This window comes from Aulonocara stuartgranti (genome assembly GCF_965226115.1).
Source record: "Aulonocara stuartgranti genome assembly, chromosome: 20".
In the NCBI taxonomy this organism is placed as follows: Eukaryota; Metazoa; Chordata; class Actinopteri; order Cichliformes; family Cichlidae; genus Aulonocara; species Aulonocara stuartgranti.
In genome coordinates, this window is record NC_138956.1 from 8,530,662 (window position 1) to 8,557,619 (window position 26,958).

A 26,958-nucleotide genomic window follows, 5' to 3' on the forward strand; every position below is an offset into this window, starting at 1 on the left:
GGGTGAGAAAGGTAGGCAGGGATAAGGTTATAGAATAAATGAGAATCTACAGGAGGTCTATCTGTATGAAACAGAAGCCATTAAAACAGAGAAAGCTGATAAAACAGAGCAACTAGAATGATAGTAAAGTTGTTTTTATTTCATAAATATACACACACATAACGCATAACACAATACACACAACAGGAACGTAAGTAAATTGCTGTGGAGCTGAAAACCAGAGGAATGAACTCACACCCTTAGAAACTATTTTTTAAATAAATTTCAAAACATCAAACAAATAAAATCCAGCTCTCGAAAAGCAATGAACACAGAATGAATAGAATAACATGCAGTCTTATTGTCTTATCCTATTGTGCCAAAAAAAAAAAAAAAAATCCCTCACCCATCACTCTTACTTTGAAAATAAAATATCACATTTTACTAATACAATAATATACTCAAGAAAGGCAGATTTGAACTATCAGTAGGAACACGCAGCTCTGCGTCTTCAGTAGTGTATCTGTTTCAAAAGCAATAAGAGGTTTTTGACACGCTCGGCACGCCAGCGAGGAGACTGGTGCAGCGGCAGCTCGAAGAAGGAGAAAGTGAAGCTCCGAGAGAAACTGAGGTCAGTGACGGGGTGAAGCGGTGGGAGACGGGGGGCACGAGGAAGCCGACACTGAGGCAACACCCTCCGCCTCAGCTGCAAATCTTTAGCTGCTCCACCTGTGCAAAAAGATGTTCTGGTTAGGGCAGGGACAGTATTAAAACACAGACAGTTAAAGGACAATATTAAATATAGAATATTACATATTTTATATCACAATAATATCAACAGGAGATACATGTTAAATGAGTCAGATTAACTGATAACTGATGCCTCTGTTCCTCTTCTTACAATGTAACTCAAAGCTAGGCTAACATGATTTTTAGCTGCATTCACTCTATTTATGTGCTTTGTATAATGTAACATGACAAAGTATTTTTATAAGACACACAATGTAGCACTAAAGTTATCATAGTTAATAACAAGGAAACATAATACTTAATAATAATTAATGGGTTACATGTGATAACACTGGGTGTGTTCCATTTAGCATTAATAATTAATCATGAAAAACATCCATCCATCCTCATCCGCTTTGTCCGGGGCCGGGTCGCGGGGGCAGCAGCCTAAGCAAAGAGGCCCAGACCTCCCTCTCCCCAGCCACCTCCTCCAGCTTATCCGGGGGAATACCAAGGCGTTCCCAGGCCAGCCGAGAGATATAATCTCTCCAGCGTGTCCTGGGTCTGCCCCGGGGCCTCCTCCCGGTGGGACATGCCTGGAACACCTCACCCAGGGGGCATCCTTGTCAGATGCCCGAACCACCTCAGCTGGCTCCTTTGGAGCAGCAGCTGCTCTACTCTGAGCCCCTCCCGGATGGCCGAACTTCTCACCCTATCTCTAAGGGAGAGGCCAGCCACCCTTCGGAGGAAGCTCATTTCTGCCGCTTGTATCCGCGATCTCGTTCTTTCGGTCACTACCCACAGCTCGTGGCCATAGGTGAGGGTAGGGACGTAGACCGACCGGTAAATTGAGAGCTTCGCTTTTACACTCAGCTCCCTCTTCACCACGACGGACCGGTGCAGCGTCCGCATCACTGCAGCTGCAGCCCCAATCCGTCTGTCGATCTCCGGCTCCCTTCTCCCATCACTCGCGAACAAGACCCCGAGATACTTGAACTCCTCCACTTGGGGCAGGAACTCATCCCGGACCCGGAGTGGGCACTCCACCCTTTTCCGGCTGAGAACCATGGCCTCAGATTTGGAGGTGCTGATCCTCATTCCCGCTGCTTCACACTCGGCTGCGAACCGTTCCAGTGCGAGCTGGAGGCCCTCACCCGATGAAGCCAACAGAACCACATCATCCGCAAAAATCAGAGATGAGATTCTGAGGCCACCAAAGCGAAAGCCCTCCGCCACTTGGCTGCGCCTAGAAATCCTGTCCATAAAAATTATGAACAGAACCGGTGACAAAGGGCAGCCCTGGCGGAGCCCATCACCCACCGGGAACGAGTCCGACTTATTGCCGGCAATGCGAACCAAGCTCTTGCAACGGTTGTATAGGGATCGAATGGCCCGTAGCAATGGGCCAGACACCCCATATTCCCACAACACCTCCCACAGGACACCCCGAGGGACACGGTCGAATGCCTTCTCCAAGTCCACAAAACACATGTAGACTGGTTGGGCAAACTCCCATGCACCCTCAAGTATCCTCGAGAGGATAAAAAGCTGGTCCAGTGTTCCGCGACCAGGACGGAAACCGCATTGTTCCTCCTGTATCCGAGGTTCAACTAACGGACGAACTCTCCTTTCCAGCACCCTGGCATAGACTTTCCCAGGGAGGCTGAGGAGTGTGATCCCCCTGTAGTTGGAACACACCCTCCGGTCCCCTTTCTTAAAGATGGGGACCACCACCCCGGTCTGCCAGTCCACAGGTACTGCCCCTGATCTCCACGCAACATTGCAGAGGCGTGTCAACCAGGACAGCCCTACAACGTCCAGAGCCTTCAGGAACTCGGGGCGGACCTCATCAACACCAGGGGCTCTGCCACCAAGGAGTTGTTTAACTGCCTCAGTGACCTCGCCCCCGGAAATTGGCGGGTCATGAAAAACATTTTTTAAAATAATCTGTCTGCTGCCAACTTTTTCTTTGTATCGTAAAGCATAATTACAGTATATTAAAGTGTGTGAGTGATCTTATTTGAATTCTTTTTCAATTTTACAGGCTCCGTTAAATTAACTATCAGCTATTAGGTATCAATCACTACCAAGTGTTCCTGCAGGGACGTTATGTGTGTAGCTGGACTCATTAGACTTTAAGTAATATTGTCATCTGGTTTTGTTTGGTAATGGCTGTCCCTTTTTGTAGTCATACCTGCGCTGTTTTGCGTGACTGCCACAGGTGGAGATGGAATTTGAGAGTTAAAACTTGAGCCTGAACTGTCTTTGTCTTCTTCTTGTCTCCTGCCATGATATGGGGTAGCTGACGGTATTTGCTCGGGAACAGGAGAGGCTGGGGGTGGAGGTGGAGAGGGTCGTGGAGTAAGTATTTTGGGAATTGAGTCAAAGCAGGACTCAGATAGAGCCAGCCTTCCCCAAGGAGTCATGGTGGCGTCTGAGAGGAGGATGGAGGAGGGTCCTGGATGAGGGTGAGTGTCAGAGGAGAAAGAAGTCTTCTGCTGTCTGTTACGCTTTCTGCGACTGGACTGGTGGGGGTGCCAGAGACCTGGAGAGGAGGGGGTTGGCTTGGCTGTAAACAAAAGCAGTGGAGATGGTAAGAGAAACTTTTGCTTTGTCAATAAACTGTAATTGGAACTGATGCACTAACAAGAACTGATTTGATTTCCCTAATATAATTTTTCCATAACTTTCATTTTTTGATGAAGTCTATCCCCATGTTTATCGCTGACGTCGCCTTGATTTGTTGGAAAAAAGTATGGAAAGTCTAATCTTGAAAACGTATTTCTTAAATGCTGAAATCCTCATTGTCCAATACTGCGAGCATCATGACATAAAAATGGAAAGTGCTAACTAAAAAAGGTGAGCAAGTGAACATTTTCACAGTGCAGGTTAAAGAGTCCCAGTAGCAAAATCCTCATTCTATCAATCAATCTCTTTTTCTATAGCACATTGAAAAGGACAGTGTTCAACAAAGTGCATTTGTTGACCAGTGTCAGAATATTGTCATGTGGTGAGATAAAGACATGTCTATAAAGAGGTGACACAATTTGAGTTGGATTTATGCTACATGAAAACTTCTGCTTGTATGATTTCATAACTTGTATCATTTTGTTTGTGGAGACCTTGCACTGTCAAAAGGGCAACTCTGCCACAGAAATAACCACATTGCACAAAATAAAACACTCATTAATTATAATAGCTGTGAGTTAGATCACTTTATCTAACTCTTCAGTAATATAGTCCTTGAATCTCATTGATTACCTGTTGATTTAGTCCCAGATGAACCAATGAAAGGCAGGCGGTCAGGTAACATTACCAGTCCAGGAGCCTGAGAGCAAATATACATTTTCTTTAATCTTTGTAGCTGTAGCGATCACACTAAGTCTATCTGAAAGGCAGTCCACTTTTAGAGAAAGAAACAGTTGCTGGATGGAATTCCCTTCATACCATACTTTTGGATTTGGGTTAAGACAAAAGATAAACATTGTTAAGACTAATAGACATGTTGACACCAAAGCAAAGCTCTCCTCCCAGCCCTCATTTCTTTATATTTGTAAGTGAATTAAGAAGGATTTGCAGTGATTTGCTGAAATGTGCAAACATAAATGTAAATACACACTACAAGGCAAAAACAGTTTGTACAATTCGAATAAGGATGAAAGTCAATATTTTGTAAGACCACCTTTATTCTTCAGTACAGTCACTCTTAGGCTTTATTCTAATTTATTTAAGCAGTCTCCAGGTACACCTGGCCAGGCTTTTTTGAAGGACATTCAAAGCTCTTCTTTGGACGTTGGCTGCTTTTTGTTCCGTTCTCTGTCAAGATGATCCCACACTGCTTCAGTAATGTTGAAGTCTAACATGATGGAAGCTCTACCAGGTTTTACAGATGGCTGTAGAGACTCACTGTTGTTCATGTTAAAGATGATTTGAACCAAAACTTTAAAATTGAGATTCATTCCTAAGGCCTGTTGTGACTGATTTTAAGTCCAATTCTTGTGTAATTTGACATATATCAGCCTCTTCTCCCTGTTTCCCTTCTTATGAATGGCTTCTTGACAGCCATCCTTCACTGAGACCCTGCACTGGCCCTTCAGTGAACAGTGGATCAACTGAAGGGCATACTGTTTTTCTGTTGAAGCTTCCCCCCCCCCCCCCCCCCCCCCCCTTAGGCCTGTCATTACTTCTGTCGCCCTTCACTTGTCCAATTCCTTTAAATGAAGGTAAAAGCACCGGATCACAAAAACAGTTTTCCTCAAGATGCTTAAAGAGCCCAGAGTATTTGAGAGAAAAGCCCAAGAATCAAATGACTCCCTAAAAGCAAGCACTTTGTAACTGTGAGAAGGAAAAACAGGCAAAGTTTAACGACATCTTGCAGTGATATATAAATAGGTGGGAAATAAAGAGAAGTGAGAAAAGAAGAAATGGTCAGTGCATCACATGAAGTGCTGTGCAAGTCCTGTAGCAATCTGAGCCTATAGGATCATAATTCAGGAGTGGTTCAGGGTCACCTGCCCTAACTATAAGCTCTTTTTTAGCTTATAGTTAGGGCAGGTGAGCTGTATATAAGCTGTAGTGTCTGGTTTAAGATTAAGGCAGACAGTTTAATTTATATCCAACACACACACACACACACGCACACACACACACACAAACGTGTTATCTTTGACTAAAGAAATGTGAAAAATGATGTGCTTCTGTCACAGGCTGCTAGTAACAAAGTGCCTAAAGACAGAACAAATTTACAAGAATGGGTTGGCTGGCTTGGAAGGAAAAAATATAAAGTAATCATTACTTTTGCGTGGTACTGTACACTATAATGTTTATAGATAATATTTGAGTATTACCCATTAAAGTTGAGGAACAAAAAGGGAAAACAAATAAACAAACAAAACATCACAACAATACAAACAACAATAAGTAATGGATCAACATCAGAAACAGTGATGAAAAGCCAGGAGAGAGAGAGAGTGTACCTCTCTGATAGATGTAAAATGCTCCTCCTTCTGCAGATGCTGACACAGGGTCAGTGGGTCAGAAGACTCAGGGGCAATTTCCCAGCTCACACTTCCCCACACCAGTCTGTGAAGATCTCTGAAACTGGATTTTTATCAATTATTTCCACTCTCCTGCTTGAAAACCACAGGCGAAATTCTAGACAAACAAAAAGGTTTTCATAAAGTGTAAAATTTCTTAAAAGTTTAATAGTTGTTTTTTTTTTTACCCCTGTATTATCCTACAATCCTGCCTCTCTCGCTCCTCAAACAACAAAAACCAGCAGCAAGAAGCCCCCCACCATCTTCACCATGCAAGCACTCATGCGCTCACTCACCCTAGCCCCTCATCTTTTCTTCCTTCCTAACTGACAGTTGTGGTCACAAAGAGAGCTATGGGAAATGGTGCAAGAAGCTGTCTTCCCCGTTCTTTCAGGTCCCTCTTCTTCAACACCCTCCCTCTCTTTTACTCACCGTTTCCTCCTTCCTCTCTCTTCCTTCTTCTTTCATTGTGAGTGGCAGGCAGTGAGGTGGGAGGTCAGCAGAAAGCAATATGAGACAAGACTGAAATATTAAAATATTCATGGACACCTGCAGTCGGCCCCTCCATGTGCCCCAACCTGCACACAGCCGTCCAAGTGCGTACACATCCAGATATGTGCACACACTGGAATCTAATTTAGCTAATGTCAGTAATCCCAGCATTTAGACCATGTGTCAAGTAACCAGTAATCATCACAGAGTCCTATTTCCATTACTTCTGAGGACATTACATGGACTTGCCATAATTTATTGGAAGTCTAATAATAAACCAGGAATTCACCTTTAAATGTAGTAATCTAATACTAATATTCAGAGGACTTGTTTTTCACCCTCCCCCTGTCCCCACATGTGACTGACTTTATAATGTCCCCACAACATGAGGAATACAAGCAAACACACACACACACAGAGTGCAGGTGGGCACTTCATCTGTGTTCGTAGTTAAATTCCAAGCAGGTGACAGTGAATCAACACACATTGAGCACACACTCTTTTGTACTTTTTGACATTTAACATGCCTGAGGTGAATATTCTCTTTGGCATCTTCCACAGCTACATTTGCATGCCAGGGACACTCACACACACACACACACACACACACACACACACACACACACACACACACAGTCGCATATCAACGTGCCACTTAAGCATCTCATCTCAAAGCACTACATTTGCATTTTATAAACAAATACGCAAATATACACAGTATAGGCAGGAGTGGTTATATAAATCCTCGCTTTCAGCCAATAACACACAGCATACTGACACTATGAACTGACTCAAACTACAATTACTTTTTTAAACCCTCGTGGTTGCTGCGTGACAAAGTGGGAGCCTCTGCTGCAGATTAGTCAGGTCTCAGAGGAGATTCCTGAGACTTCTAATCTCAAATAATTTGTCCTGTGACAATTATTTTGACAGTTTGCATTTTTATGTCTAGCTTTAAGCTCATCACAATGTTAGACAGACACATTTTTGGAACATAAACCAATCTGAATTTAAGTACCTTGCTTGAGGACAAATCTTGGGAGTAGGTGAGGTGATAGCCTAGATTTACACTGCAAATTTCTGTTTTGAGGTTTTTACTGTGTGGAGAAATGAACTCCCAAGACTCTTCATCTAAAAACAAAAAGGCCTTTATTTCCTGGCTGGATGAGATGCACCATACTGTATTAAAAATAACTCCAGTCACTTCAGCCATCTTTGTGCAGCTTGGTACTATTCCCTAAAGTAGGCCACAGATGCCACAAACACATCAGAGATGGTTTTTAATGTTCTCTGTGCCGTGAATGCTTTCAGTGTTTTCTTAAAGGAAACACCAGGAAAAAAAATAGCTGCTCGCATCTACGAAATTAATAAATGGTTTGCTTTCTAAAGGATCTGAAATCAGTTAAGACAAATTAAAGAACATTTTTAATCCTTCATTTAATTACCGTACACTGGGAACATAGCTGGACTGGCCATCGGCGGTGGGCCAATGGTGATTTTTCGTTTTTATGGGGCGACGTTTTTTTGTAACGGTATAAACAATGAAAGGTGGTGGATTGGCCAATTGGTCATGATCGACTCTGGGCAGGACCAATTACAGCTGATGAGGTCGAACTTTAAAGTTCCGTATTTAGGTGTAAAGAAACGCGAATTGTCCCGAACTTCAGCAAAAATTTTAAAAAAAGAAGAAGCAAAAAGACACAAAGCTGGAGTTAATCTGTGTCTTTACGCTGCAGCTGCCTCTTCTTCTCTCATTCTCTCTCCCTCCATCTCCTGTTGCTACTTCAATCATGAAACTGATCAATGATCAGCTGATCGGCTTTGCTGTCCTAAGTCCCGTCTCGTTTGTTTATTGTGGCGCTAAACAACAGCAGCACGTTTAAGCTTGATAACATGTTGTTATAATTTATTTAATATTACTTTCTAGTATCAACTGACGTTTGCTGGAGCCACAGCCGTAAAGGCGCTGGTCAACACAGTTTCCCTCTCACCAGATATCCCAACCGATATCTGGTGAGAGGGAAACATGAAGACGAAACCAGGAGATGTCCTTACTGAACCATCAGAGCTGAACAGGTGATGGAGAAACAGGTTTACCTTTTAGTTGACATGAATGATTGGAAGGGAAGTTATGAACTGTTTCTGAGAGACAAATAACACCAGCATCCTTTTCTACGTAGCTGACTGGGAATAAATGTTTTTATCATTTTCATGCAACAAAAAAATAAAGAAACAAAAACTAGAGAATAAATACTTTAAACAATTACCAGAGACATACATTTACATCAAAGTATACAGCTGCAATTAAGACAGGTAATTGAGAAATAATTAAAAAAAATATGTCCCTTTGTGAAGTTTTTACAAAAGTATCTTTAATCTTTTTATTCAGAATCATTTTTCTTGGAGAGTCACTTTAATTCGCTCGTCCAGCTTTCCCTTTTCTCCATTTTTCTCTGCATCCATCTCCGGATTCTTGACTCGTAGTAGCTGGAAGCCCTGACCGCAGACGAGCGCCCATCGCTCCCATCGCTCCCTCAAACCTGTCTCAGGCTTTACTGCACTCACAGGCTTACCTACGCAGTCATTCTCTGGTTGATTTCTTGGACTTGTGCCCGTCTCTTCTTTCTCACCAGTAGTCTTACTAACTGGGTCACCTGTCTCGCTCGCTACCTCAACAGGTTCTTTACTGCTTTTCTCATCAGCTGTTTCTTTATCCCTCTTGAGCCTCCCAGCATTCTCCTGCTCAGACTCAAATCCTATCTTCACTTTCTGATTTCCTTCCTCACTTTCCCAGACTGCGAGCCCTGCAGCATCAGCAACGTGGGAGCACATTGCCCCATAGTGGCTGATACTGTTACTGCAGACCTTCCAAAGGCAAACCCTCTGATCTGAGGAAGTGGAGACCAAGAGGTCTGGTCTCAGGACCTTCAGCGCTGTTAGAGGGGCAGCATGGGCCAGTGATATGTGGCACTGGGAGTGGAGATGAATCTGAAGCCTGTCTGGACACTGGAGCTGCTTTTGTAGGAGAGGCTGAGACTCAGAAATCTGAGAAAACCCTACTTGGCTCCCGATTTTCCCACCTTCTGAGTGCTGCACCCCGATTGTGGACACAGTCAGCTGTCCATCATCTCCTCCGCTAGCAACAGTTACCAGGCAACTACCCTGTTGTTGTCCCATTTTTTCTGCCCAAACAGCCAATGAGTTAATCCCACTCTGGTGGGCGGGAACATCGAGGCAGGGGACTGGTGATGTTGCAGCACAGCTCGAATTATCCGTTGATGAGGACAAAGAGTCGGTCAAATTCCACACTGCGATTTTCCCATCAGTCGCAGCGCTGAACAGCAGCTTATACCTGCAAGAGAGACACAGTTATAGATATAAAACTAAGTGTTAAAAAAAGAACTACTTTCTCCATGCTTTCCTAAATACTGTACATCTGTAGTATTAATACGCCAGCTGCTTTTAAAAAAATATATTTCACTTTAAGTCTAAAAAGATTAAACAGCAAAAGCAGTGGTCTGGTTCTGTAAAGCATGACATAACAACCCAGGAAAAAAAGATGAGCAATCACAGTCATAACCTGTTGCCTTTGTCATCCTCCAGGCTGCAGGTGGCGACACTGAGTACACAGCGTTGATGGTAGAATGTTTCCCACAGCAAATCGATTTGACCTTTCGCTTCATTGACAGAGAACAGTCTGGAAAAAACAGTAATGGATGTGAGGAAACAGTGAGAAGAGTATTAAGGGAGAACATTAGACACTACAGCAGCACACAGGGTTCATGTACATGATTACCAAAACAGTTCCTTTAATTTTCCACCCGACTTTTAATGACCATATTTTCTTTTAATTATCTGAATATACATGAAAAATAAGATTAAAAATCTATGCTAAAACTTACCACAGTATAACTTGACTAAATTCAATACCAGGCTATATGAGAATACAAAATAAACATGCGAGTAAGATGTTTACAGAATAATATGTTAAACTCCAAAAACTCCCATTGTTCAGCCCAAATAAACAAGTGTCAAGGAGGAAGAGATTTTGGACTATAACTAGGTAAAAATTCATAATGCTGGTTATTATACTGATGTTCTGACCACATAAGATCTTGCAGGATCAATGCATATTTCCTTACACATATGTTAACATCTGTGACTGCATGGTACACGTGTTGGCAAAATTGAGCAAAAATACAAAACTGATGATTGCAGTTGATTATTGCCACAATACACAATCGGACACACATAAATGAAATGTAAAGCCTTTGATTCTGTTACATTCATCATTATGGTTATTATAATCACCAGTACCATCACCCCAGTACTGAATATAATACTTTTTGAGAGCATCAACTCAATGCGAAGACACTCTGATTTTCTCTTTTCTGCAGCTTCAATGAAAATTCCAGCTGTGTGAACCCTTGCTGTGATGAATACCAACCTGACAGCCCCGTCACTGCAGGACAGAGCCACGAGGACATGGTTTACTTCTTCATCCACCACTGTCGCAGACATGTACCTGAAAACACACAGACGAGAGCTGTAATCAGAGGTGCATTTTTTAAAATGCAAAAAACAAAAACACTGAAGTTATATTCAGCTAAAAAAAAAACACAACAAAAACAGCAGATTGTCTTTGAACACAGATTTTTTGTGAGGAAGAGAAAATATATGCAGAGAACAAATAACAGGAGGTCAGAGGCTATCTAAACACTAGCTTTAAAAAACTTGCCTCGTTTCCGGGTCCATTTTCACCATCTTGTGTCTGTTGCGCCTCCTCTCCCACTCTTTGTCCAAACGGTGACTGGCTACCTGGATCACCTGACAGGAAGGAGCCAGTCTCTGCCCGTCCCAAACAATTAACAGCCGGTAAACTTGGATTTGAGCCCGCCCACCGGCTGACACGAGCAGAGCAGAGAGAGGCTTTGACTGGCTTTCACTCCCCCCTTCTGGGCGAACAATCGCAGTCACCGTGCGGATGCTCGAGATGTGGTCGGTAATAACTGAAAGAACTTTAATATTGCCAGAAAAGGGATGTACCGCCAGGACACTCAGGCTAGTGTCCTCTCCACCTGTCACTACTAACTCCCAGTGGTTTGCCTGATTCCTGTTCCCAAAGTCTGTTATCCTCCCCAGCCTGCATACACACCCAATTCCTCTTCCATGGACTCCATCTTTCAGTCCTGTTCCTCCAGCCCTTCCTGTCTTTCCATCCCAACCCATTGCTTCTCCGGGGGGCTGTGAAGCCAGGACTGCCCCCTGCTTGATAAACACCAAAGCTCCATATCCGAGCCAAATTCCTTTGTGGGATGGCCACAGACTCCAAGAGCGGTGCCCCCCACCACAAGGCACTGCTAACAGTCTCTCCTGCCTCACTGGATCCCAAACAACAAAATGGACTGCATGAAAGCCGACAATTACAAATCTGGCTTCTCTGCCTTCCTTCTCTACTTCTCTGAAGCGCTCTTCTTCTGCCTCCTCCCCTTTAACCTCCACCTGTTCGGTCAATTGGTGTTCTTTGTTATACAGCTCTTCACATTCCTCGGTGACCTCTTCCTCCTCAACTTCTTTTTCAGGTTCGAGAATTAAAATCCTCTCCAGCCACTCCATTCCTTTGCAGGCACGCTGGACCCTGAGAACCTCCAGCTGAAGCCTTTCTTCATTCATTTCACTTGTTTCCGCAGCGTTATCTTCTCTACTTTCCTCAAGATTCTTTGGTGACGATGGACGCACACTGAAAACTCTAACACAGCCGTCCCTGCCAGTGCTATAGAACAAGCCTTGGTACTCATACACTGAGGTTACACCTTGTTTCCCGTGCACCCCAAACAGACAGCTCAGAGGATGCAGCAAAAGGTCATGCACCTCTTTGCTTCCTTCATTCTCCATCTTGCCTTTCCCCTCTCCCTCAGGCCCACCTTCCTCATCGTCACCTTGTTTACCATCTGTCAGTAATTCTTCATTTGTTTCCTCACCATCTCCTTTTCTTTGCTTTGAGTTTTCTCTTTCCTGAAACAGAAGCAGGGATCCTCTCCTGTCTCCACACACCCAAAGCACCTCCCTTGACCTGCGCTGGAGGCGCACTGCAGCTGTAAGCCAGCGCTTAGCGCAAGAGGGGAGGAGGAAAGAAGGTAGAGCAGTGATGCTGAGAGCTAAAGAACAGGTTTCATTGAATTTTGTCTCTACACACCAGCGATAGACACGCCCTTCAGCACCTGAAGCTAACAAATACGCACGCTCTTTTTCCTTCTGCCAAATAAGACTATGGATCTTCCCTGATCCACATGTAAGCAGAATTCCAGACTGAGGATGAGACATGGGAAAGATCTGTAAGCACCCACTGAGGTTTCCCACAGCACACAAATCAACTTTGGTTGTCGACTCCTTCACAGTGATAGTTATCGTTTCCATCACACAGTAGGACTGAAACTCTGGAGTCCCATTCCACACTACTTCCCACTTCCCAACACTATATTGGTAAACTATTCCTTTGTCAGTGCAAACTACAGGCTTACACTGACTCCAGCTTGTACTACCATCCTCTTCTCCTGCTAAGCAAACAACTTTAGGCAGGCCTTGACCAGGAAATTTCAGGTCGGTCAGTTTCTCTGTCACTGTCTCCTCCTCTAGACACTCCTTCTTCTCATTGCCCTTCACTCTCCACAACCTTACCCCTCCATCCGCCCCTCCTGTAGCCACCCAGCTCGCATCCTTTCCCTCACTGACTGCCAGTGCACGAACACCCCCTGCTCGGTGTCCCTTCAACGTGCGAACCACCTTCCCGCTTCCAGCCCAGTCCCAGACTAAACAGGTGCCATCTTCCCCAGCGCTGAAGATATTCCCTAATGAGAGACGGACTGAGAACACCCTGGCCTGATGTCCATATAGGATCCTTAAACAAACTGGGTTCAAGTCCCCACATTTACCTTCAGGCCCACCTAAAGTGCCAACACCCCACACCCGTACACTGCGGTCATCAGAGGCTGAAGCTAAATATCCTTTCTCCTGGAGGTAAGAGATACTGAAGATGACCCCAGTGTGGCCCAGTAGACGCCTTTCAATTGGAGCTTTGTTTTCAGGATTGCCACTTTTGTCTCCTGGTTTCCAGAGAACCAGCTGATTGAACACAGTCCCTCCAACTATGACAGTATCCACCCAGGATTCATGAACCAGAAGGAGAGCAGAGTACAGCAAACACCCCTCCAGACAGGAACGCTGCACCACGGCATTTCCTTTTGTGACATCCAAGAGAAGAGCACTATTATGAGCAAGAGACACACACAGCAGTGGCTGTTTGCCTCCAGAGAGCCAGCGGACATCCAGAGCCCAGTCCTGTAGCTCCATGAGGGGACCCAGGACCTCCAGGCGAAGATGCTCCCCATCCTCCACACGGAACCTTACAAGCCTCACAGCTTTGCCTCCAAATACTGCAAGGTCGCAGACATTTGGCTCTGTAGTGCTCAGTGCTGGTGAATAAGAGCAAAAAAATTTATGTATATTAAAATTTAAAAAAATTAGAGCAAAAATAGCTGGAGGCTTTACGTGAATAAAGACTTTTAATACGCAATAAATAATTGTCTAATAAAGATAATATGTATACTGTATATCCTCAATTTAATCTAACACCTGCAAGCATACCTTTAACTGCTTATACTTTAACTTTTATCATAGCTGAGAACCCATTCTTGGTTCCAGACTTGCCTTTCTTTCACTTTCGTATTGCTCTGTAAATAATTTTCTCGACATATTAACATATAGTAAAAACAATCAAACAAAACAAGAAACAGCTCATACTAACAGCTTATACTAACCGGCACTCCGTGGTGACTCAGCTTCCCACCTTCTAGGTCTTATTCCATGAATCCGGTAATGATGGAGAATGCTCAATGAGGCACAGGCTTTAGGGCGAGGCTTGAGTCTGTACACCGACAAGACCGGACCCTCACCTGCCATGAAAGAAAAGTTGTGTGTGTTTGTATTGTGCAATAATGTACAAAATTTGGAACTCTAAAGTTCAAGCTAACCATTACAGCAACCAGAGTTACAAAGAGAATGTGGCACAGATACAAAATGAAGAAGTTCTGAATAAGTTAAAGTTTAACAATAAAGAACTTGTAACAAAAATGCAGTTAATATAGGAGCACTGTGGAAAAACACAGCAGAGCATCACAAGAATAACTACTTGCTTATCTTATATGTTGAACACTAACCTTTAATTAGAAACGCATCCTGAAGGAACTCCAAAGCTGTAACTGGAGCAACCAGGGCCACCGTCTCCATCACTTAAAGATTAACTGCGGTCAACAAAGGCACATGACGGGGATACGGTGCAATACAGACAGATGACCCGCTTTGGCGACCCCTAAAGAGAGCAGCCGAAAAATTAAGACCATTATGAAGGGAAGATATGCAGTTTTAACTTACAAATCGTACTTGTAAAGCATGCTGAGACTCCGGGTAGTGCAGTCTGCTGTTGTATTTACTAAAGTCTAATGCTGAGTGAAGATTACCCTTATGATTAGCAAAACAAGCTAACAGGAGGAGTTCTTCTTGTCTTATTTGGAAAGGAATAAGATATCGAACGGTAGAAAACTTTAACAGGTAAACAATAATATCTCGACGTGCCTACTTACACACGCTCCCAATGTAGGAAACTGTTCAGAAACGTTATAAGATCATTATTAGTCTGGTACCCATGTGTTTCTGTACAGTCGTTCTTGCCGGGTTTCAACCAATCAAGCTGGACTACCGGCTTTCTCAACGCTGATTGGCTAGTAGGAGTTTAATCGTATTTTTATTGGTGAACTCTGTGCACGTGAGGGACAGCCTTCTATGTTATGCTGCGTTTAAGGATGTTCGATAAAACTCAGTCAGTAGCCTCAGTCGCAGGCATTGATTTTAAAATACCAGGATACCTACTAAGAAGTTTCAAAGCGCTTCATTTTATCATTTTAATTCCACAGCTGCACCTGTAGTGATGAAATTCAGACACTCTGATTCTACTGCGTTGCCTACTTCGGTGGGATTTGGGGTACATAACTGGAAAGTCATGTTAATTATCTCAGCGTTTAAATTATAACGTTTTCACGATATTTTGTAACCTAATGCCAAAAGATACATGCGCAACAGCGTAAATGTGTCTTCAAATCCTCGCAGAACACGTGAACGCATCACGAGGCAGTACATAAGGTAAGAGGTTGCTCCAGGCTGGGAGGTAGCGGTCCAGCTAACTTTTAGAGCTAGCTATGCCTGGCAAATGTAAATTCCAAGATTCCTGGCTCGCAAAGGATGTTTACAAGGACTGGCTGGTTAAGGACGTCCAGGACATTCATTTTGCCCGATGCAGGGCCTGTTGCAAATCAATCAAACTTCAGACGATGGGCGAGGCTGCCCTTACCAGCCACGCAGGGGGAGCTGGCCACAAAGCAGCGGTCCGCAAGCTGCTGGAAGGTGGGTCACTTCCAGTTTTTCAGACTGGAGAACATCTTGAAAGGAATGACAGAAATCTGTTAAGAGAATTCACGAGATCTTGGTGTGATAACTGCTTCATCGCTGTTTGTTAAGATGGTTTAATCGTGATGTGGTGTTATCGTTGGTGTGTGTGCGTGTGGCTACACCAGTCTAGACAGGAGTGTAAAAACATCTGTCCCAGGACGAGTGGTCATCAGGACATTACCGAGCACAGCTGTACAGTTTATGCAATTTCAGAGTTGATTTATATGGTGTCTGTTATGTCTTTGATTTAAGGTTTCTATATCCCGTGTCATTATAGCCTAAAAACAACAGCAAGGAGCAGCAGCCAGCATTCAGAGTCCGCTGAAGTAATAAGACTTCCTCCTGGGATAGCAACTATGTTTCCATTATTATTAAATTATGGCTCATTAAATACATTTTTAACATACAATGAATATAAGGTGCATTAGTTTGGTCTACTGCGTAGTTCAAGGGGTTAAGCAATGGATTTAATTAGGGTAATTCATTAAGACTGTAATGATGTTTGTTTGTTTAACAGAAAGTTGGAACACCCAATATCTCATTCATTCGTTTACTGACCCTGTAAAACAAATCCGGGTAACTTAAAGGTTTGTTTGTTTTTCCGGGTTTTTCTCTTTCTTTTAAAGCTCTTTAGCATTATATAATTTTTTTTTATTAAATGAAAAATAATAATTATTGTTGTTGTTATGTCTTTGATGTAATTAAATAACCTGGGAGCACAGGCATGAAAAGTGTGTTTAATAGTGAGAAGTGGGAATCATCAGACACACCACGATATAATATTATTGGGATTTTTCACATTTTCTAATATGATATTAGCCTTCATGTTCTATAGGAATGTAACTAAAGTACAACCAGCTAGCAGCCTGTTGATTCAAGTCCCCTCAAGTCATGCTCACTGACACAGACTCGTTCAGACTGATGGTCACATGTTGGTGATCTGTCCGCCTTCATAAATTAGACAAGTTATTTTGCAAACCTTCAGATTTGACAGTCAGTCTGAGAATGATTGCAGTTGGTCTAAGTCAGACTGCGACTTATTGCGGAAAGGATGCCTCCTGTTATTTGAATCAGAATCAGAATCAGAAACTTTATTGTCATTGTCATGAGAACAACGAAATTAAGAATGGTCCCCGATCATTGCATCATCCCTAGCAATATCAAAATATAAATAAAACAATAAAATTCAATAAATAAAATAGATAGAATACTTAAAATACTAATAAGATATAACAGTAAAACATTCACATACATTCCCACACACATGCTTCAGACCGTGCATAGATTAACACAAGAGTGGCGTGATGGACATTTTTTTGTAGTATTCAGATGTGTTATTGCAGTTGGATAACAGCTGTGTTTGAGTCTATTAGTCCTTGCTCTGATTGCCCTGTACCGTCTGCCTGAGGGCAACAGTTCGAACAGGGAGTGGCCAGGATGTGAGGTGTCTTTTATGATGTTTTGGGCCTTTTTAAAACAGTGGGCGTTGTGTAGAACATCCAGTGTGGGGAGAGGGCAGCCAGTGATCTTTTGGGCGGTGTTAATGATCCCTTGGAGTGCTTTCCTCTGAGCCCCTGTGCAGCTAGTGTACCAGATGCATATGCAGTAAGTTAGAACACTCTCAATGGTGGCTCTGTAGAAGGACACCAGCAGTCTCTGTGTGATGTTATTCCTCCTGAGAATTCTCAGGAAGTACAGTCTCTGTTGGGCCTTTTTCAGCAGCTCGGAGGTGTTCACACTCCAGGAAAGGTTCTCCTCTATATTGACTCCCAGGAAGCGGAAGCTTGCCACCCTTTCTACACAGTCCCCATTTATGAATAGTGGTTGGATCTCTGCCTTTTTCCTTCTGAAGTCTATTATGAGTTCTTTGGTTTTTGAAGTGTTGAGGAGGAGGTTATTGGCCTTACACCATGACGTCAGCTGCTCCACCTCGTCTCTGTACGTAGACTCGTCTCCCTTGGAAATGAGCCCCACCACTGTGGTGTCATCTGCAAATTTCACAAAGATGTTGCTGTGGTGGCGAGGAGTGCAGTCGTGTGTGTAGAGAGAGTAGAGCAGTGGACTGAGCACACAGCCCTGGGGTGAGCCAGTGCTGAGACTCAGGGCTGAGGATGTGTGATGGCCAACTCTGACTCTCTGTCTACGGCCCGAGAGGAAGGTATTGATCCACATGCAGGTGCTGTATGGAAGCCCCAGGTCTTGTAGCTTGGCCACCAGTTTGTGTGGAAGGATGGTGTTAAAAGCTGAGCAGTAATCCACGAAGAGCATCCGCACATAGCTACCATGCTCTTCCAGGTGAGTTAATGCAGCATGGAGTGCTGTGGCTACAGCGTCTTCCGTGGATCGGTTTGCTCTGTAGGCAAACTGGTGTGGATCCAGGCTGCGGGGCAGGGCTGCTGTGATGTGTCTGCGGACCAGCTTCTCAAAGCATTTCATTACCACTGGGGTGAGTGCCACCGGTCTGTAGTCATTCAGGCCGGTGATGTGGGGCTTCTTAGGCAAGGGGACTATGGTGGAGGACTTCAGGCAGAGTGGGACAGTCGCCTGTGCGAGGGATTTGTTGAAAATCCTGGTGAAGATCCCAGCCAGCTGTCCTGCACAATCCCTCAATATTCGACCTGGCACACCATCAGGACCCGCCGCCTTCCTCGGGTTAACAGCCTGCAGCATGCGCCTCACCTCGTGCTCTTCCAGGGTGAGGGTGGTGCTGCTATGGGTGGCGTGTTGCTGCTGTGGCTCCAATACCTCCGGTACCCTGGTCTCAAAGCGGGCAAAGAAGATATTCAGCTCCTCTGCCAGCTCCAGGTCACCGTCCGCAGCTCCGAGATTGATCTTATAGTTGGTTAGGTGCTGGATGCCTTGCCACACCTGCCGGCTGGTATTACTCTTCAAATGGTCCTCGATCCTCCTCCTATAGTCCCCCTTTGCCTCTCTGATGCCTCTCTTCAGGTTGGATCGGGCTGTGGTGTAGTAATCCCTGTTGCCAGACCTGAACGCAATGTTCCTCTCCTTCAGCAGCTGCCTGACCTCCCGGGTCATCCAGGGCTTTTGGTTGGGATAAGCCCGGATCCGTTTGACTGCTGTAACAGTGTCTATGCAGTGTTTTATATAGCAGAGGACACCGTCTGTGAACATTTCCAAGTCCTGATGTTCAAAGATATCCCAGTTAGTCCTGTCAAAACAGTCCTGCAGCTGCTGAGAGGCACCCTCTGGCCATATGGTAATATTCTTTGTGATGGTATTCTTTGACCTGTGAAAAGTAATTTTTTTGTGTGTGTGGATGTAAGAAGGTTGTTGTTCTATTTTTACTCATGTGACTGAGCCATGAGCTTGCTTTGTATTAGGAGATAACTTTGTCAAGAAAAGTGTGTTTGATGGTTTTTGGGTCAGAGTTTATTTCGTGTAAGTTTGCTCTGCTAACGTTGTCTCTGGATGGTGATATATGAAATCAGCCCTCTCATTCGTAGTATTCCCAGAGTACAGCTCTCTGTCTCAGCTGCTTGTACTCTGGTCCTAAAGAACAGGAAGGTTGTTGAGCACTGATATATTAATAAGATGTGAATTCCTCTCTGTGTAGACTGCAGCACATATATGGTTTTCAGTGATTTGTCACAGTTAATTACTGCTTTATACGAAGTACATTGCATGTAACTGCAACATTATTTGCAGTTGAAAAACGGTGATAAATCACAATATATGTTATTGCAATACTCAGAATAATGAGTAAAATGTTAAAAATCACAAAAATATCAAGTCACAAGTGAAGTATTGTAATAATATTGTTTCACTCTGTTTACAGAGCGATTAAAAGGACTGTGCTCATTTTATGACTGTCCCCCTTTTTGCACGATACTGCTCATCTACACCAAGAAATGTTCAGTTAACCCAGCAGTTACTTAAAGTGTCTTATAGTATAATGAAGTCCTGAGAGTTTGTTAAACGTTTTACGCTTTTCACTTCATTCCATTTAGTAAACCTGCCACCAGGTTACTGACAGCACTTACTTTGTGGACTTTTTTACTTTCTAGGTTTGCTTTGCAGAAGCTCCGATATCATTTCTGCTTTTTTTGATGGCCATCATGATTAAGGTGCTTTATGGTGATGTTGTGCTTGTGTCCACCAGAGGGAGGCGCTCTTTGTTCATTTTTCTGATAGACATATACTTGCAGTCCCTCCCTGGTTGTCTCCTTATCCTTTTTTTTTTTCTTCCTTATTATCAGGCTGTTTGATGGTGACAGGACAGGTGAATGGCAGCGTGAATCAGGTAATTACTTTTAAAGTTTTGGTTTCATTTTATTTAAGAGGTAAACCTGGAGCTGCTCATGACACCTTAGGTTCAGACATTAATCCCAGAAACACCAAATGGCTCGCCTCCTTCTTAGGCAGAGGACAGCAAGGAGCAAGTGGCCATCTGCCTCCAGCGTGACGCCTTGGACAGAATAACAGGCAACGACTGGTCAGATCTGCACCACAGCCCCTCTACAAACTCCACCTCCCACAATGCAGAGCTACAGGATGTGGCATTCCCTGCTGCCTACTTTACAGCACCAGGTACCAACAAATAACACCCTGCAAGCTGCTTGAGCATGTGTTGCTTGGAAACCCTTGCGCAGGGAACTTTCTGTGGGCAAATAGTGGGATATTCTACTATTAACTTGATTAATACTCCACTCTTAATTAAGAAACAATAACCTTGAGCTGAAGGAGATAATTGGCTCAGTTAACATTACTAAGGGTGAGGAGGAAAGGGCGTAATTATACACAGACTTCAATAAGTTATAGCTGTTTTGCTGCAGAGATGGCTTTAGTGTTGAATGCTTATTAGAAGATTGTGAATGGGAAGAAGCAGCCCATGTGACCAACCTAAATAAATTACTGTCATTAAGAAGATTGATAGCCCAATTAATAGCAGGGGGTATGCTGTTTGGAGTGCCCGTGTACCATGGTGTTACACGCTCACTGTGCATCATAAATATGAGACTAAATAGCTGTTTAGTTCATTCCTCTGCTTTTCCTCTAATTTATCTCCGAGGCTCCCCTTTTGTGGCTGAAATTGAATGTTTTGACAACCTGCAGTACTGTGCAAAAATCTTGAGCCACTCGTCATATATTACTTAAATGTAATATATGAGGCAAAAAGTAAAGTATATACAGTTCTGACGAGCTTGAAAGTCATTGTTTGGTGTGACCAAACACAGCCTGAACTCTCATAGGCGAGCTAGTCTTCAGAAATCTTTCTTCAGGTTACGTTTTTCTATCCAGGGATGTTTTTACTGTTTGTGTGTGTTTCATGCTGACAGTCTTTCCTGATGGTATCACATGTAGTACAGTACTTTTTAGCATTGAAAAAGAGCATTTAGCAGAAGAAGCATTCAGGTCAGTAAATTAGAATTTTTCTTTGCAGAGTTCTAAATAGATTTTCCATCGATGATACAGTTATGAATTGACCCAGACACTGTATGACAACCTCACACATGGATATATAAATCATCAGCTTACACCTGTGGCTGTACTGCAAAAGCATGTTCAAGTTTGTTTTCATTAACCCACTTTATTAAGAAACTTTTCTAAGTAATTCATAGCATTTCACATCTAATCCCTGTGACACATATTATATCTAACACAAACTATAACCTGCTGTATTTATTTAGTTTGCTTTGTTTACCTGTGACAAGGTATACCTTTGGTGAGCCAACTCGGGCTTTTTGAGTCTAACAGTTAGCACAGCTGTGCCTGCATCAGATCGCACAGTGGCTCACAAGAAGGAAAAACTATTATCCTAAATAAATCTGAGGATTTTCAAAATATAGTCCAGGTTAAAATTGTAAGACGATAGGTTTATCAGCTTTGCTCTGGCATTAAGGCGCAGGTAGATCTGACTGGGATTAAATTGTGTTTTGTTTTTTTTAAATTTCAGCCTTATTCTCTAAACTGCAGCTCCTGGTGTTAAACAGCCTTGAAAGTAAGAAAAGTGAATCTAAAGTTGCCTTGCAAACCTCAGATCGTGCTTTTTAGTACAAACCACAGTGAAGCTTTTGAACTTTGACCTCTCAGGCACCTCCAGGCTCAGCAGCCAGCATCTCCAACCATCAGGCGGCAAGACGGAAGACGCCGGGCGCCGCCCAGCTCAGCACGACTCCGTAGACCTGTCCAGACTGGAGCACCAGCAGAGATCGGACGCTCTGGAGCAGCAGCAGCAGATGAAGATCCTGGAGTGGGAGAATAGGATGAAGGTGCTGGCGTGGGAGCAGGAGCTGGTGAGGGAGAAGAGGAGAGCAGCCCGGCAGAAGGAGAAAGCCTTCAGGATGAAGAAGGCCTACTACAAGGCCAAGCTAAAGAGGATGGGCGAGGACGTGCCGCCATCTTCCTCCAGTAGTGGCGACGAAGCGGAGAAAACGTCTGACCCGACTGGCTGATACGCTCAAATGTTTCTATTTTTCGGAGTGTCATTCTTGTATTGTTTTGTGTATACGCCATGACACTACTTTTTGTTTTTTGTTACACATTGCTGCTGAAGAGTTTCACATTGAGCAACAATTGTTGTAATCACGGCAGCCAATCCCTCTGCAATGTGAGTTCCATCTTAATAGAGAAACATTTTAAGCAGTTTTTGAACTAATCTTTAAAAACGACACAACAGTACGGAGAACTGTAAGTCACTTTATACTCCTTGTTGAAATGGTTTGTAATGACAACCCTGTTTTATGTGTCATCTATCACAATCTAGCCCCGGATTGAAAAAATCAATTTTCATTGATCGTCTTAATGGTGTATTTTTTATTTTAATTTTTTTAAAGGTCAAAGTTCGTTCGAGGTTATTTTAAAAGAAGAATGTACGCAGGTGACACGGACATGGGACGAAATGACATTCCTAAAAGGACAATCTTTTAACAGACTTTTTTAGTGCATGCTTTAACTTTGTTTTTGATATGTAAGTAAACAAATGTGTAAGTGAATAAATAAGTGGGAGAAACAGGTACCACACTGACGTATGTGCACACCTGTGATTGTTGTGCGTCTTCTTCTGAAAATGAGAGGTCTGTAATATTGAGTTGTAAGGCAGCATATAGAGGAAAGTATTGGGTCACACCACTTACCTACAAATACACTGGAGTACATGGACAGAAGGTCAGGTTGCCTTGTGTCCACATTCTTTTGGCCATTTTTAAAGTTCTCTGCTGGGACTGTGGTGGTAGGAGGGGTTCCACCACCACAGTGCTGTTTAAAAAAGAAAACTCTTTAAGAGTATCTTCAGCAAAATAATTAGGCGCACTCAGCGATCGTCAAAAACACCAAAAGAGGCCATTATCTTTTTGATGAATGCTGTTAAGGCCCCCGGTACAGTTCAAACACTTAGAGAATAGATGAAAAATGCAACGCTTTGAAAAATGGCTGCTCTCCCTCTGCTTTATGCCAGCTGACACTCAGGAGAAAGTGGTATTGATCTTCACAGCCAACTTTTGGCAGGAAGCATATTTCCCAAAAATGTCCATTTCCCCCCTTCGGATCCCAACGTTTTAGATCAAATATTTTTAGCTTTACTACTGCACATCAGTGCCTAATGAACCTGGCTGTGACCAAGCGGTAACATTAATAATCTAATAAGAGCACTGATGAGTTTTTGCTTCAGCCCTGCGTAGGTTAAAATCTTAAGATGCATGTATGCGCCGCTGATCCCCGCCGTCTCTTGAGCTGAACGTCTCCGCCCTCCTCCGATGTCTCTGAATGTGACAGAATACTTTGAGAGTCAACGCAAGTCAGGGAGAGGAGCCTTCTAGAGAAAAACGTGTCACCCTGTCACAGGATCTTTCCTCCGCTCACTTTTTCTACACCTGAAAATGTCTGTTGGCATGAATATGAAACAGCAAAGCTCTTTGTGTCTCCCAGACAAGAATAATCAGAAAGAACACAGAGCCTTGTAGGAATAAGTCATTTTTTTTCTTTTTTAATGTCCAACATTTCTCTTGTTTCCGCGGTAACAGGGGGACAGCTGTTTCCATCCAGACGGCAAGATAGAAGGCATCCAATAATGAACACACAAGCTAACAAATACAACCTCCCATCATCTCTCCACCTCTCTCTGTTCCTCTCCTTTTGTCTCTAATCATCTTTTGTTGTTGGTGGTGGTTTTTGCTTGTTTGTTTGTCTGCCCTCGCTTCTGTGGCTCGGATTGGTCCGAACTACTGTTAAACCTGTAGTCAATTAATTGGATAGATTACCAGTTAAGATTAGACAACAGATCCAGTTTGAATACTGACTAAACTCTTCAGATTTGAATTCCAGGTGTAAGTTCGGATTCTTTTCTTGCCTTTCATCTGTGGATTTGTAGCCGTGAGAGTCAGATGACAGGAAATGTTACATATGACAACAAGAACATTTGCACACACACGCGCACACACACACACGCTTCCTCAACATCCTCTCATTCAGATGGCGAAAATAAGAAACCAATACAGTGTCAATAAATTATCAATAAATAAAGTAAATCTCATGTCTTTCAAAGTTGAAGGTCAGCTGAAGAAAAATATAGATGGAGAAGAAAATAGGATTTGTCAGGCTAACAGACCGGTGGGTGGTGTTGCGCTGCACTCGGGACTTTTTTGGCAATAATACTGTCGCAAATAGGTTGTGCTTGTCACGTCTCAGGGACACGGGACCGGCAGAGCAGCGGTCAGAGCAGGCAGATATGCACTTATTTGTAAGGTGTGTGTTTATTTCCACTTCGAGCGTTTCCATCCACGTGTCTTTTTTTCTCTCTGTCTCCCTGTGATGAGTAACATCCACGCCTTCCTCCCTGCGGCTACATTTCTGCAGTCATGTTTCCTGACCCAATTTGTTCTTCTTGCAACCTTGCCTGATTTGGTATCTTTTTAAAAAAAAAAAATCTTTCCCGTTATGCAATATCTTAGCCTTATTTTTTTTTTATTACTTTTTGCATTGGCTTTTGGCTGTTTTCTGCTCAAAGACACAGACAACACATGTTGGCAACACAGAACTCCCATTTTCCTTCAGTTTTTACAACCCGCTGTAGTTTCCTATAGAAAAAAGCCTCCCTGTCCCCGTCTCCACTCCTGAAAACGCCCATGTGTTGTTACCTTAAAGGCTGAACTCTGGGCTTCCTCCGACAGCTGCGAGAAAGGTGCAGCTGCTGATGGAAAGACCTGCATCTCGAAACCACTTAGAGGCTTTTAGCGCTGACACAGCTGACATCTCCTCTCCCCTCTGCAATCTGCCGCAGAAGCTTTGACGGATCTTGAAAGATAACTCATTTTTTGTGAAACCATCTAAATGAGAATCTGAATAAATAAAAATCAGTTTTTGTGTTTTTTTTTTTTGTGGGCTCGTGTTCGATTGTTTCTGAAGCATGAGCTTCTTTTCTGTTGAATTTCTCAAATATAAAGGAGCAATTTAAATATTCAGGTTGGCACCATGCTGTGAACATACCACAGTGCTGCTTTCATGTCTTCACACAAATATCTGAGTGTGTTACGATGACTCTTATCCGCTCCCTTCCCACATGAAAATCCGCTTGCTTATGTACTACGCGGGTAAAATAAAATGGCAAACAGTTATGCGGGTTATGTAGTAGCGCTGATCACGGCCTCATGAAGAGAAACAGCTTTTAATTTGAGACTTCTTACTGAAAAAGATCATGATTTAACAAAACCGAGCTACAACGCGCCCTGCACAAGTCATTTCCATCAGAGGAAACAGAAGAATATCAGGGTTTCATACAGATTTTAAGTCCCTTTGGTTTAGTTTTGCGGAGAAGCTTTTACGAATGGTCTTGAGGTTCGGCTGCTCCTGTGTCGTCCCTCGAGGCAGGCATCAAAGTGCACAAAACTTTGAGGGGATTTAAATGGTTGTTACGCGATACATCCTCATCCAGAGAGGCAGACAGAGATATCAACCTTCACCCACCAGGTCTCCAGAACGCTACAGATATGGTCTTGTAATATCAGCCGTCTGATATGGTCTGGTTCAGATAGCACCAGGCATGAAGATACACAGATAGATGACAAGGTCACATTCATATACAGCACAGAGCTGATGCATTGACGCTTGTGACTGAGCTTTTTAACTGCTGAGCCGCCAACTTTAAACCTTCAGGCTTTTTCTCTGCACAATCATCTCGCTCCATCAAATCTCTTAAAATAACTCCTCCTTCTATTTACAATCACTTCCTCCTCCTGCTTCGATATTTTCCCTCCAACCACATCTCGCGGTTTCGATAATCTCATTCGATTCTATTGCCAGACCCCTGTCGCTATACATAAAGTTGATGCGTGTGAGGAAATGTTTCTAGGGAAAACCTTTTTTAGGGAGAAATTTGGGGAGTTTTTTTTTCTTTTTGTGGGGAGGGGGATCCCCCCCCTCAGCAACGACCAAGACTGCACTCACACCAACCTCACTCACAACCTCACATGAGCACAGTCATTAAAAAAAAAAAAAGAAACATCACAAGAGATTTCTTCTTCATCTCCAATGAAAAAGATACAAAATGTATAAAAATGTTATTTACAGTTTCTTTTTTTTTTCTCATTTTGACGGATCTCGTTTGTTTGAAATCTGAGGAGTTTGTGTTTTTGCCTTTACGAGTTTGTAGGTAGTAGAGGTGGTTGACTCATCGTCCACAGAAACATCGTCGTTCGCCGTAGGCGGTGACACTCGAAAACTCTTTACACAGTACACGCCGCCCACTGACTTTCTCTTGAATCTGTGTTATCATTGGATGTTTTGTCCGTCTTTGTGTCTCTGCGTTTCCTCTGTCTCGGTTTTGTTTCCCTGTCCTCGAATGTTCCAGGTTGTCCCGGTGCTTCAGGTCCATCCGCGACCTTTGAACATGTCCAATGTGACCCCAGCACTGTAGAAATGCATTAAGGGATGCGGAGGTTGTCATCAAGACTGTCCCTCACTTCTGTTGGCTCTAAGGTGAAGGAAAGAAAAATGAGTCATCACTACGTCTGTACAGCACTTCACTAATTGTAAATTCAAGTTCACAGTGAAACTACAGAAGTAAAATGGAAATGGGCTTTGCAGGCAAAAGGACAAAGAAAAAGAGAGGGAGAGAAGAGGGAGATGGAAAACAGAAGAAAATAGACTGAGACACATGGGAAGAGATGATAAAGAAGCTGGAACGCAGGAAGCCTGCTGAAAGGGTTGGGGAAGGCTGAGATAAACAAACTAGAATAGCACAAGTCAAAAGTCCAAGATGACAGAT

The 26,958-nt window shown here is 43.3% G+C and overlaps 4 protein-coding genes across 12 annotated transcripts in view; 1 reads left to right on the forward strand and 3 right to left on the reverse strand.

Moving 5' to 3' along the window:
• Positions 1-118: 118 nt before the first annotated feature.
• On the reverse strand, positions 119-6,255 carry LOC309697991 (uncharacterized protein). 2 transcript variants are annotated; one of them, XM_082520268.1, is made up of 5 exons: positions 6,177-6,255; positions 5,685-5,808; positions 3,970-4,036; positions 2,903-3,277; positions 119-708 (listed from the first exon to the last, which is right to left on the reverse strand). In XM_082520268.1, the coding sequence occupies exons 3-5, from the start codon at positions 4,019-4,021 to the stop codon at positions 491-493; spliced, it is 645 nt and encodes a 214-aa protein (XP_082376394.1). In that variant the 5' UTR covers positions 4,022-4,036; positions 5,685-5,808; positions 6,177-6,255; the 3' UTR covers positions 119-490. The 2 variants fall into 2 exon arrangements, with proteins under 2 accessions (XP_082376394.1, XP_082376395.1); XM_082520269.1 differs by lacking the exon at positions 6,177-6,255 and adding an exon at positions 5,933-6,027.
• Positions 6,256-7,757: 1,502 nt separating this feature from the next.
• wdr6 (WD repeat domain 6) lies at positions 7,758-14,993 on the reverse strand. Of its 5 annotated transcripts, none has more exons than XM_082518840.1 (7): positions 14,936-14,993; positions 14,453-14,604; positions 14,054-14,188; positions 10,975-13,708; positions 10,684-10,761; positions 9,817-9,933; positions 7,758-9,588 (listed from the first exon to the last, which is right to left on the reverse strand). In XM_082518840.1, exons 2-7 carry the CDS (start codon positions 14,520-14,522, stop codon positions 8,628-8,630), a joined length of 4,095 nt encoding a protein of 1,364 aa, XP_082374966.1. In that variant the 5' UTR covers positions 14,523-14,604; positions 14,936-14,993; the 3' UTR covers positions 7,758-8,627. The 5 variants fall into 5 exon arrangements, with proteins under 5 accessions (XP_082374966.1, XP_082374963.1, XP_082374964.1 ...); XM_082518837.1 differs by having other exon boundaries at positions 14,876-14,968; XM_082518838.1 differs by having other exon boundaries at positions 14,868-14,968.
• Positions 14,994-15,284: 291 nt separating this feature from the next.
• fsbp (fibrinogen silencer binding protein) lies at positions 15,285-22,729 on the forward strand. 2 transcript variants are annotated; one of them, XM_082517730.1, is made up of 5 exons: positions 15,285-15,692; positions 19,958-20,001; positions 20,120-20,288; positions 21,655-21,699; positions 21,792-22,729. In XM_082517730.1, the coding sequence occupies exons 1-5, from the start codon at positions 15,488-15,490 to the stop codon at positions 22,151-22,153; spliced, it is 825 nt and encodes a 274-aa protein (XP_082373856.1). In that variant the 5' UTR covers positions 15,285-15,487; the 3' UTR covers positions 22,154-22,729. The 2 variants fall into 2 exon arrangements, with proteins under 2 accessions (XP_082373856.1, XP_082373857.1); XM_082517731.1 differs by lacking the exon at positions 21,655-21,699 and having other exon boundaries at positions 15,288-15,692.
• Positions 22,730-23,666: 937 nt separating this feature from the next.
• The window catches only part of celsr3 (cadherin, EGF LAG seven-pass G-type receptor 3), a 119,935-nt gene continuing 116,643 nt past the window's right edge, over positions 23,667-26,958 (reverse strand). For all 3 annotated transcript variants that reach the window (XM_082519644.1, XM_082519645.1, XM_082519643.1), the window contains one exon: positions 23,667-26,664. In XM_082519644.1, the coding sequence (XP_082375770.1) occupies positions 26,637-26,664 (28 nt within the window). In that variant the 3' untranslated portion in view covers positions 23,667-26,636. The remainder of the gene's footprint in view (positions 26,665-26,958) is intronic.

Excerpts from the sequence above, each read along its gene's own strand:
- LOC309697991 (XM_082520268.1), bottom strand. The coding sequence starts at position 4,021 with ATGTTACCTGACCGCCTGCCTTTCATTGGTTCATCTGGGACTAAATCA. Across the intron at positions 3,278-3,969 it reads ATCTGGGACTAAATCAACAG|CCAAGCCAACCCCCTCCTCT; the intron begins GTAATCAATGAG and ends TTTTGTTTACAG. Across the intron at positions 709-2,902 it reads AGTCACGCAAAACAGCGCAG|GTGGAGCAGCTAAAGATTTG; the intron begins GTATGACTACAA and ends CTTTTTGCACAG.
- fsbp (XM_082517730.1), top strand. The coding sequence starts at position 15,488 with ATGCCTGGCAAATGTAAATTCCAAGATTCCTGGCTCGCAAAGGATGTT. Across the intron at positions 20,002-20,119 it reads TGAATGGCAGCGTGAATCAG|GCAGAGGACAGCAAGGAGCA; the intron begins GTAATTACTTTT and ends CCTCCTTCTTAG. Across the intron at positions 20,289-21,654 it reads TGCCTACTTTACAGCACCAG|CCTTATTCTCTAAACTGCAG; the intron begins GTACCAACAAAT and ends TTTAAATTTCAG.
- wdr6 (XM_082518840.1), bottom strand. The coding sequence starts at position 14,522 with ATGGAGACGGTGGCCCTGGTTGCTCCAGTTACAGCTTTGGAGTTCCTT. Across the intron at positions 14,189-14,452 it reads GGATGCGTTTCTAATTAAAG|GTGAGGGTCCGGTCTTGTCG; the intron begins GTTAGTGTTCAA and ends CTTTCATGGCAG. Across the intron at positions 9,934-10,683 it reads TGCAGTGACGGGGCTGTCAG|ACTGTTCTCTGTCAATGAAG; the intron begins GTTGGTATTCAT and ends TGTTTTTTCCAG.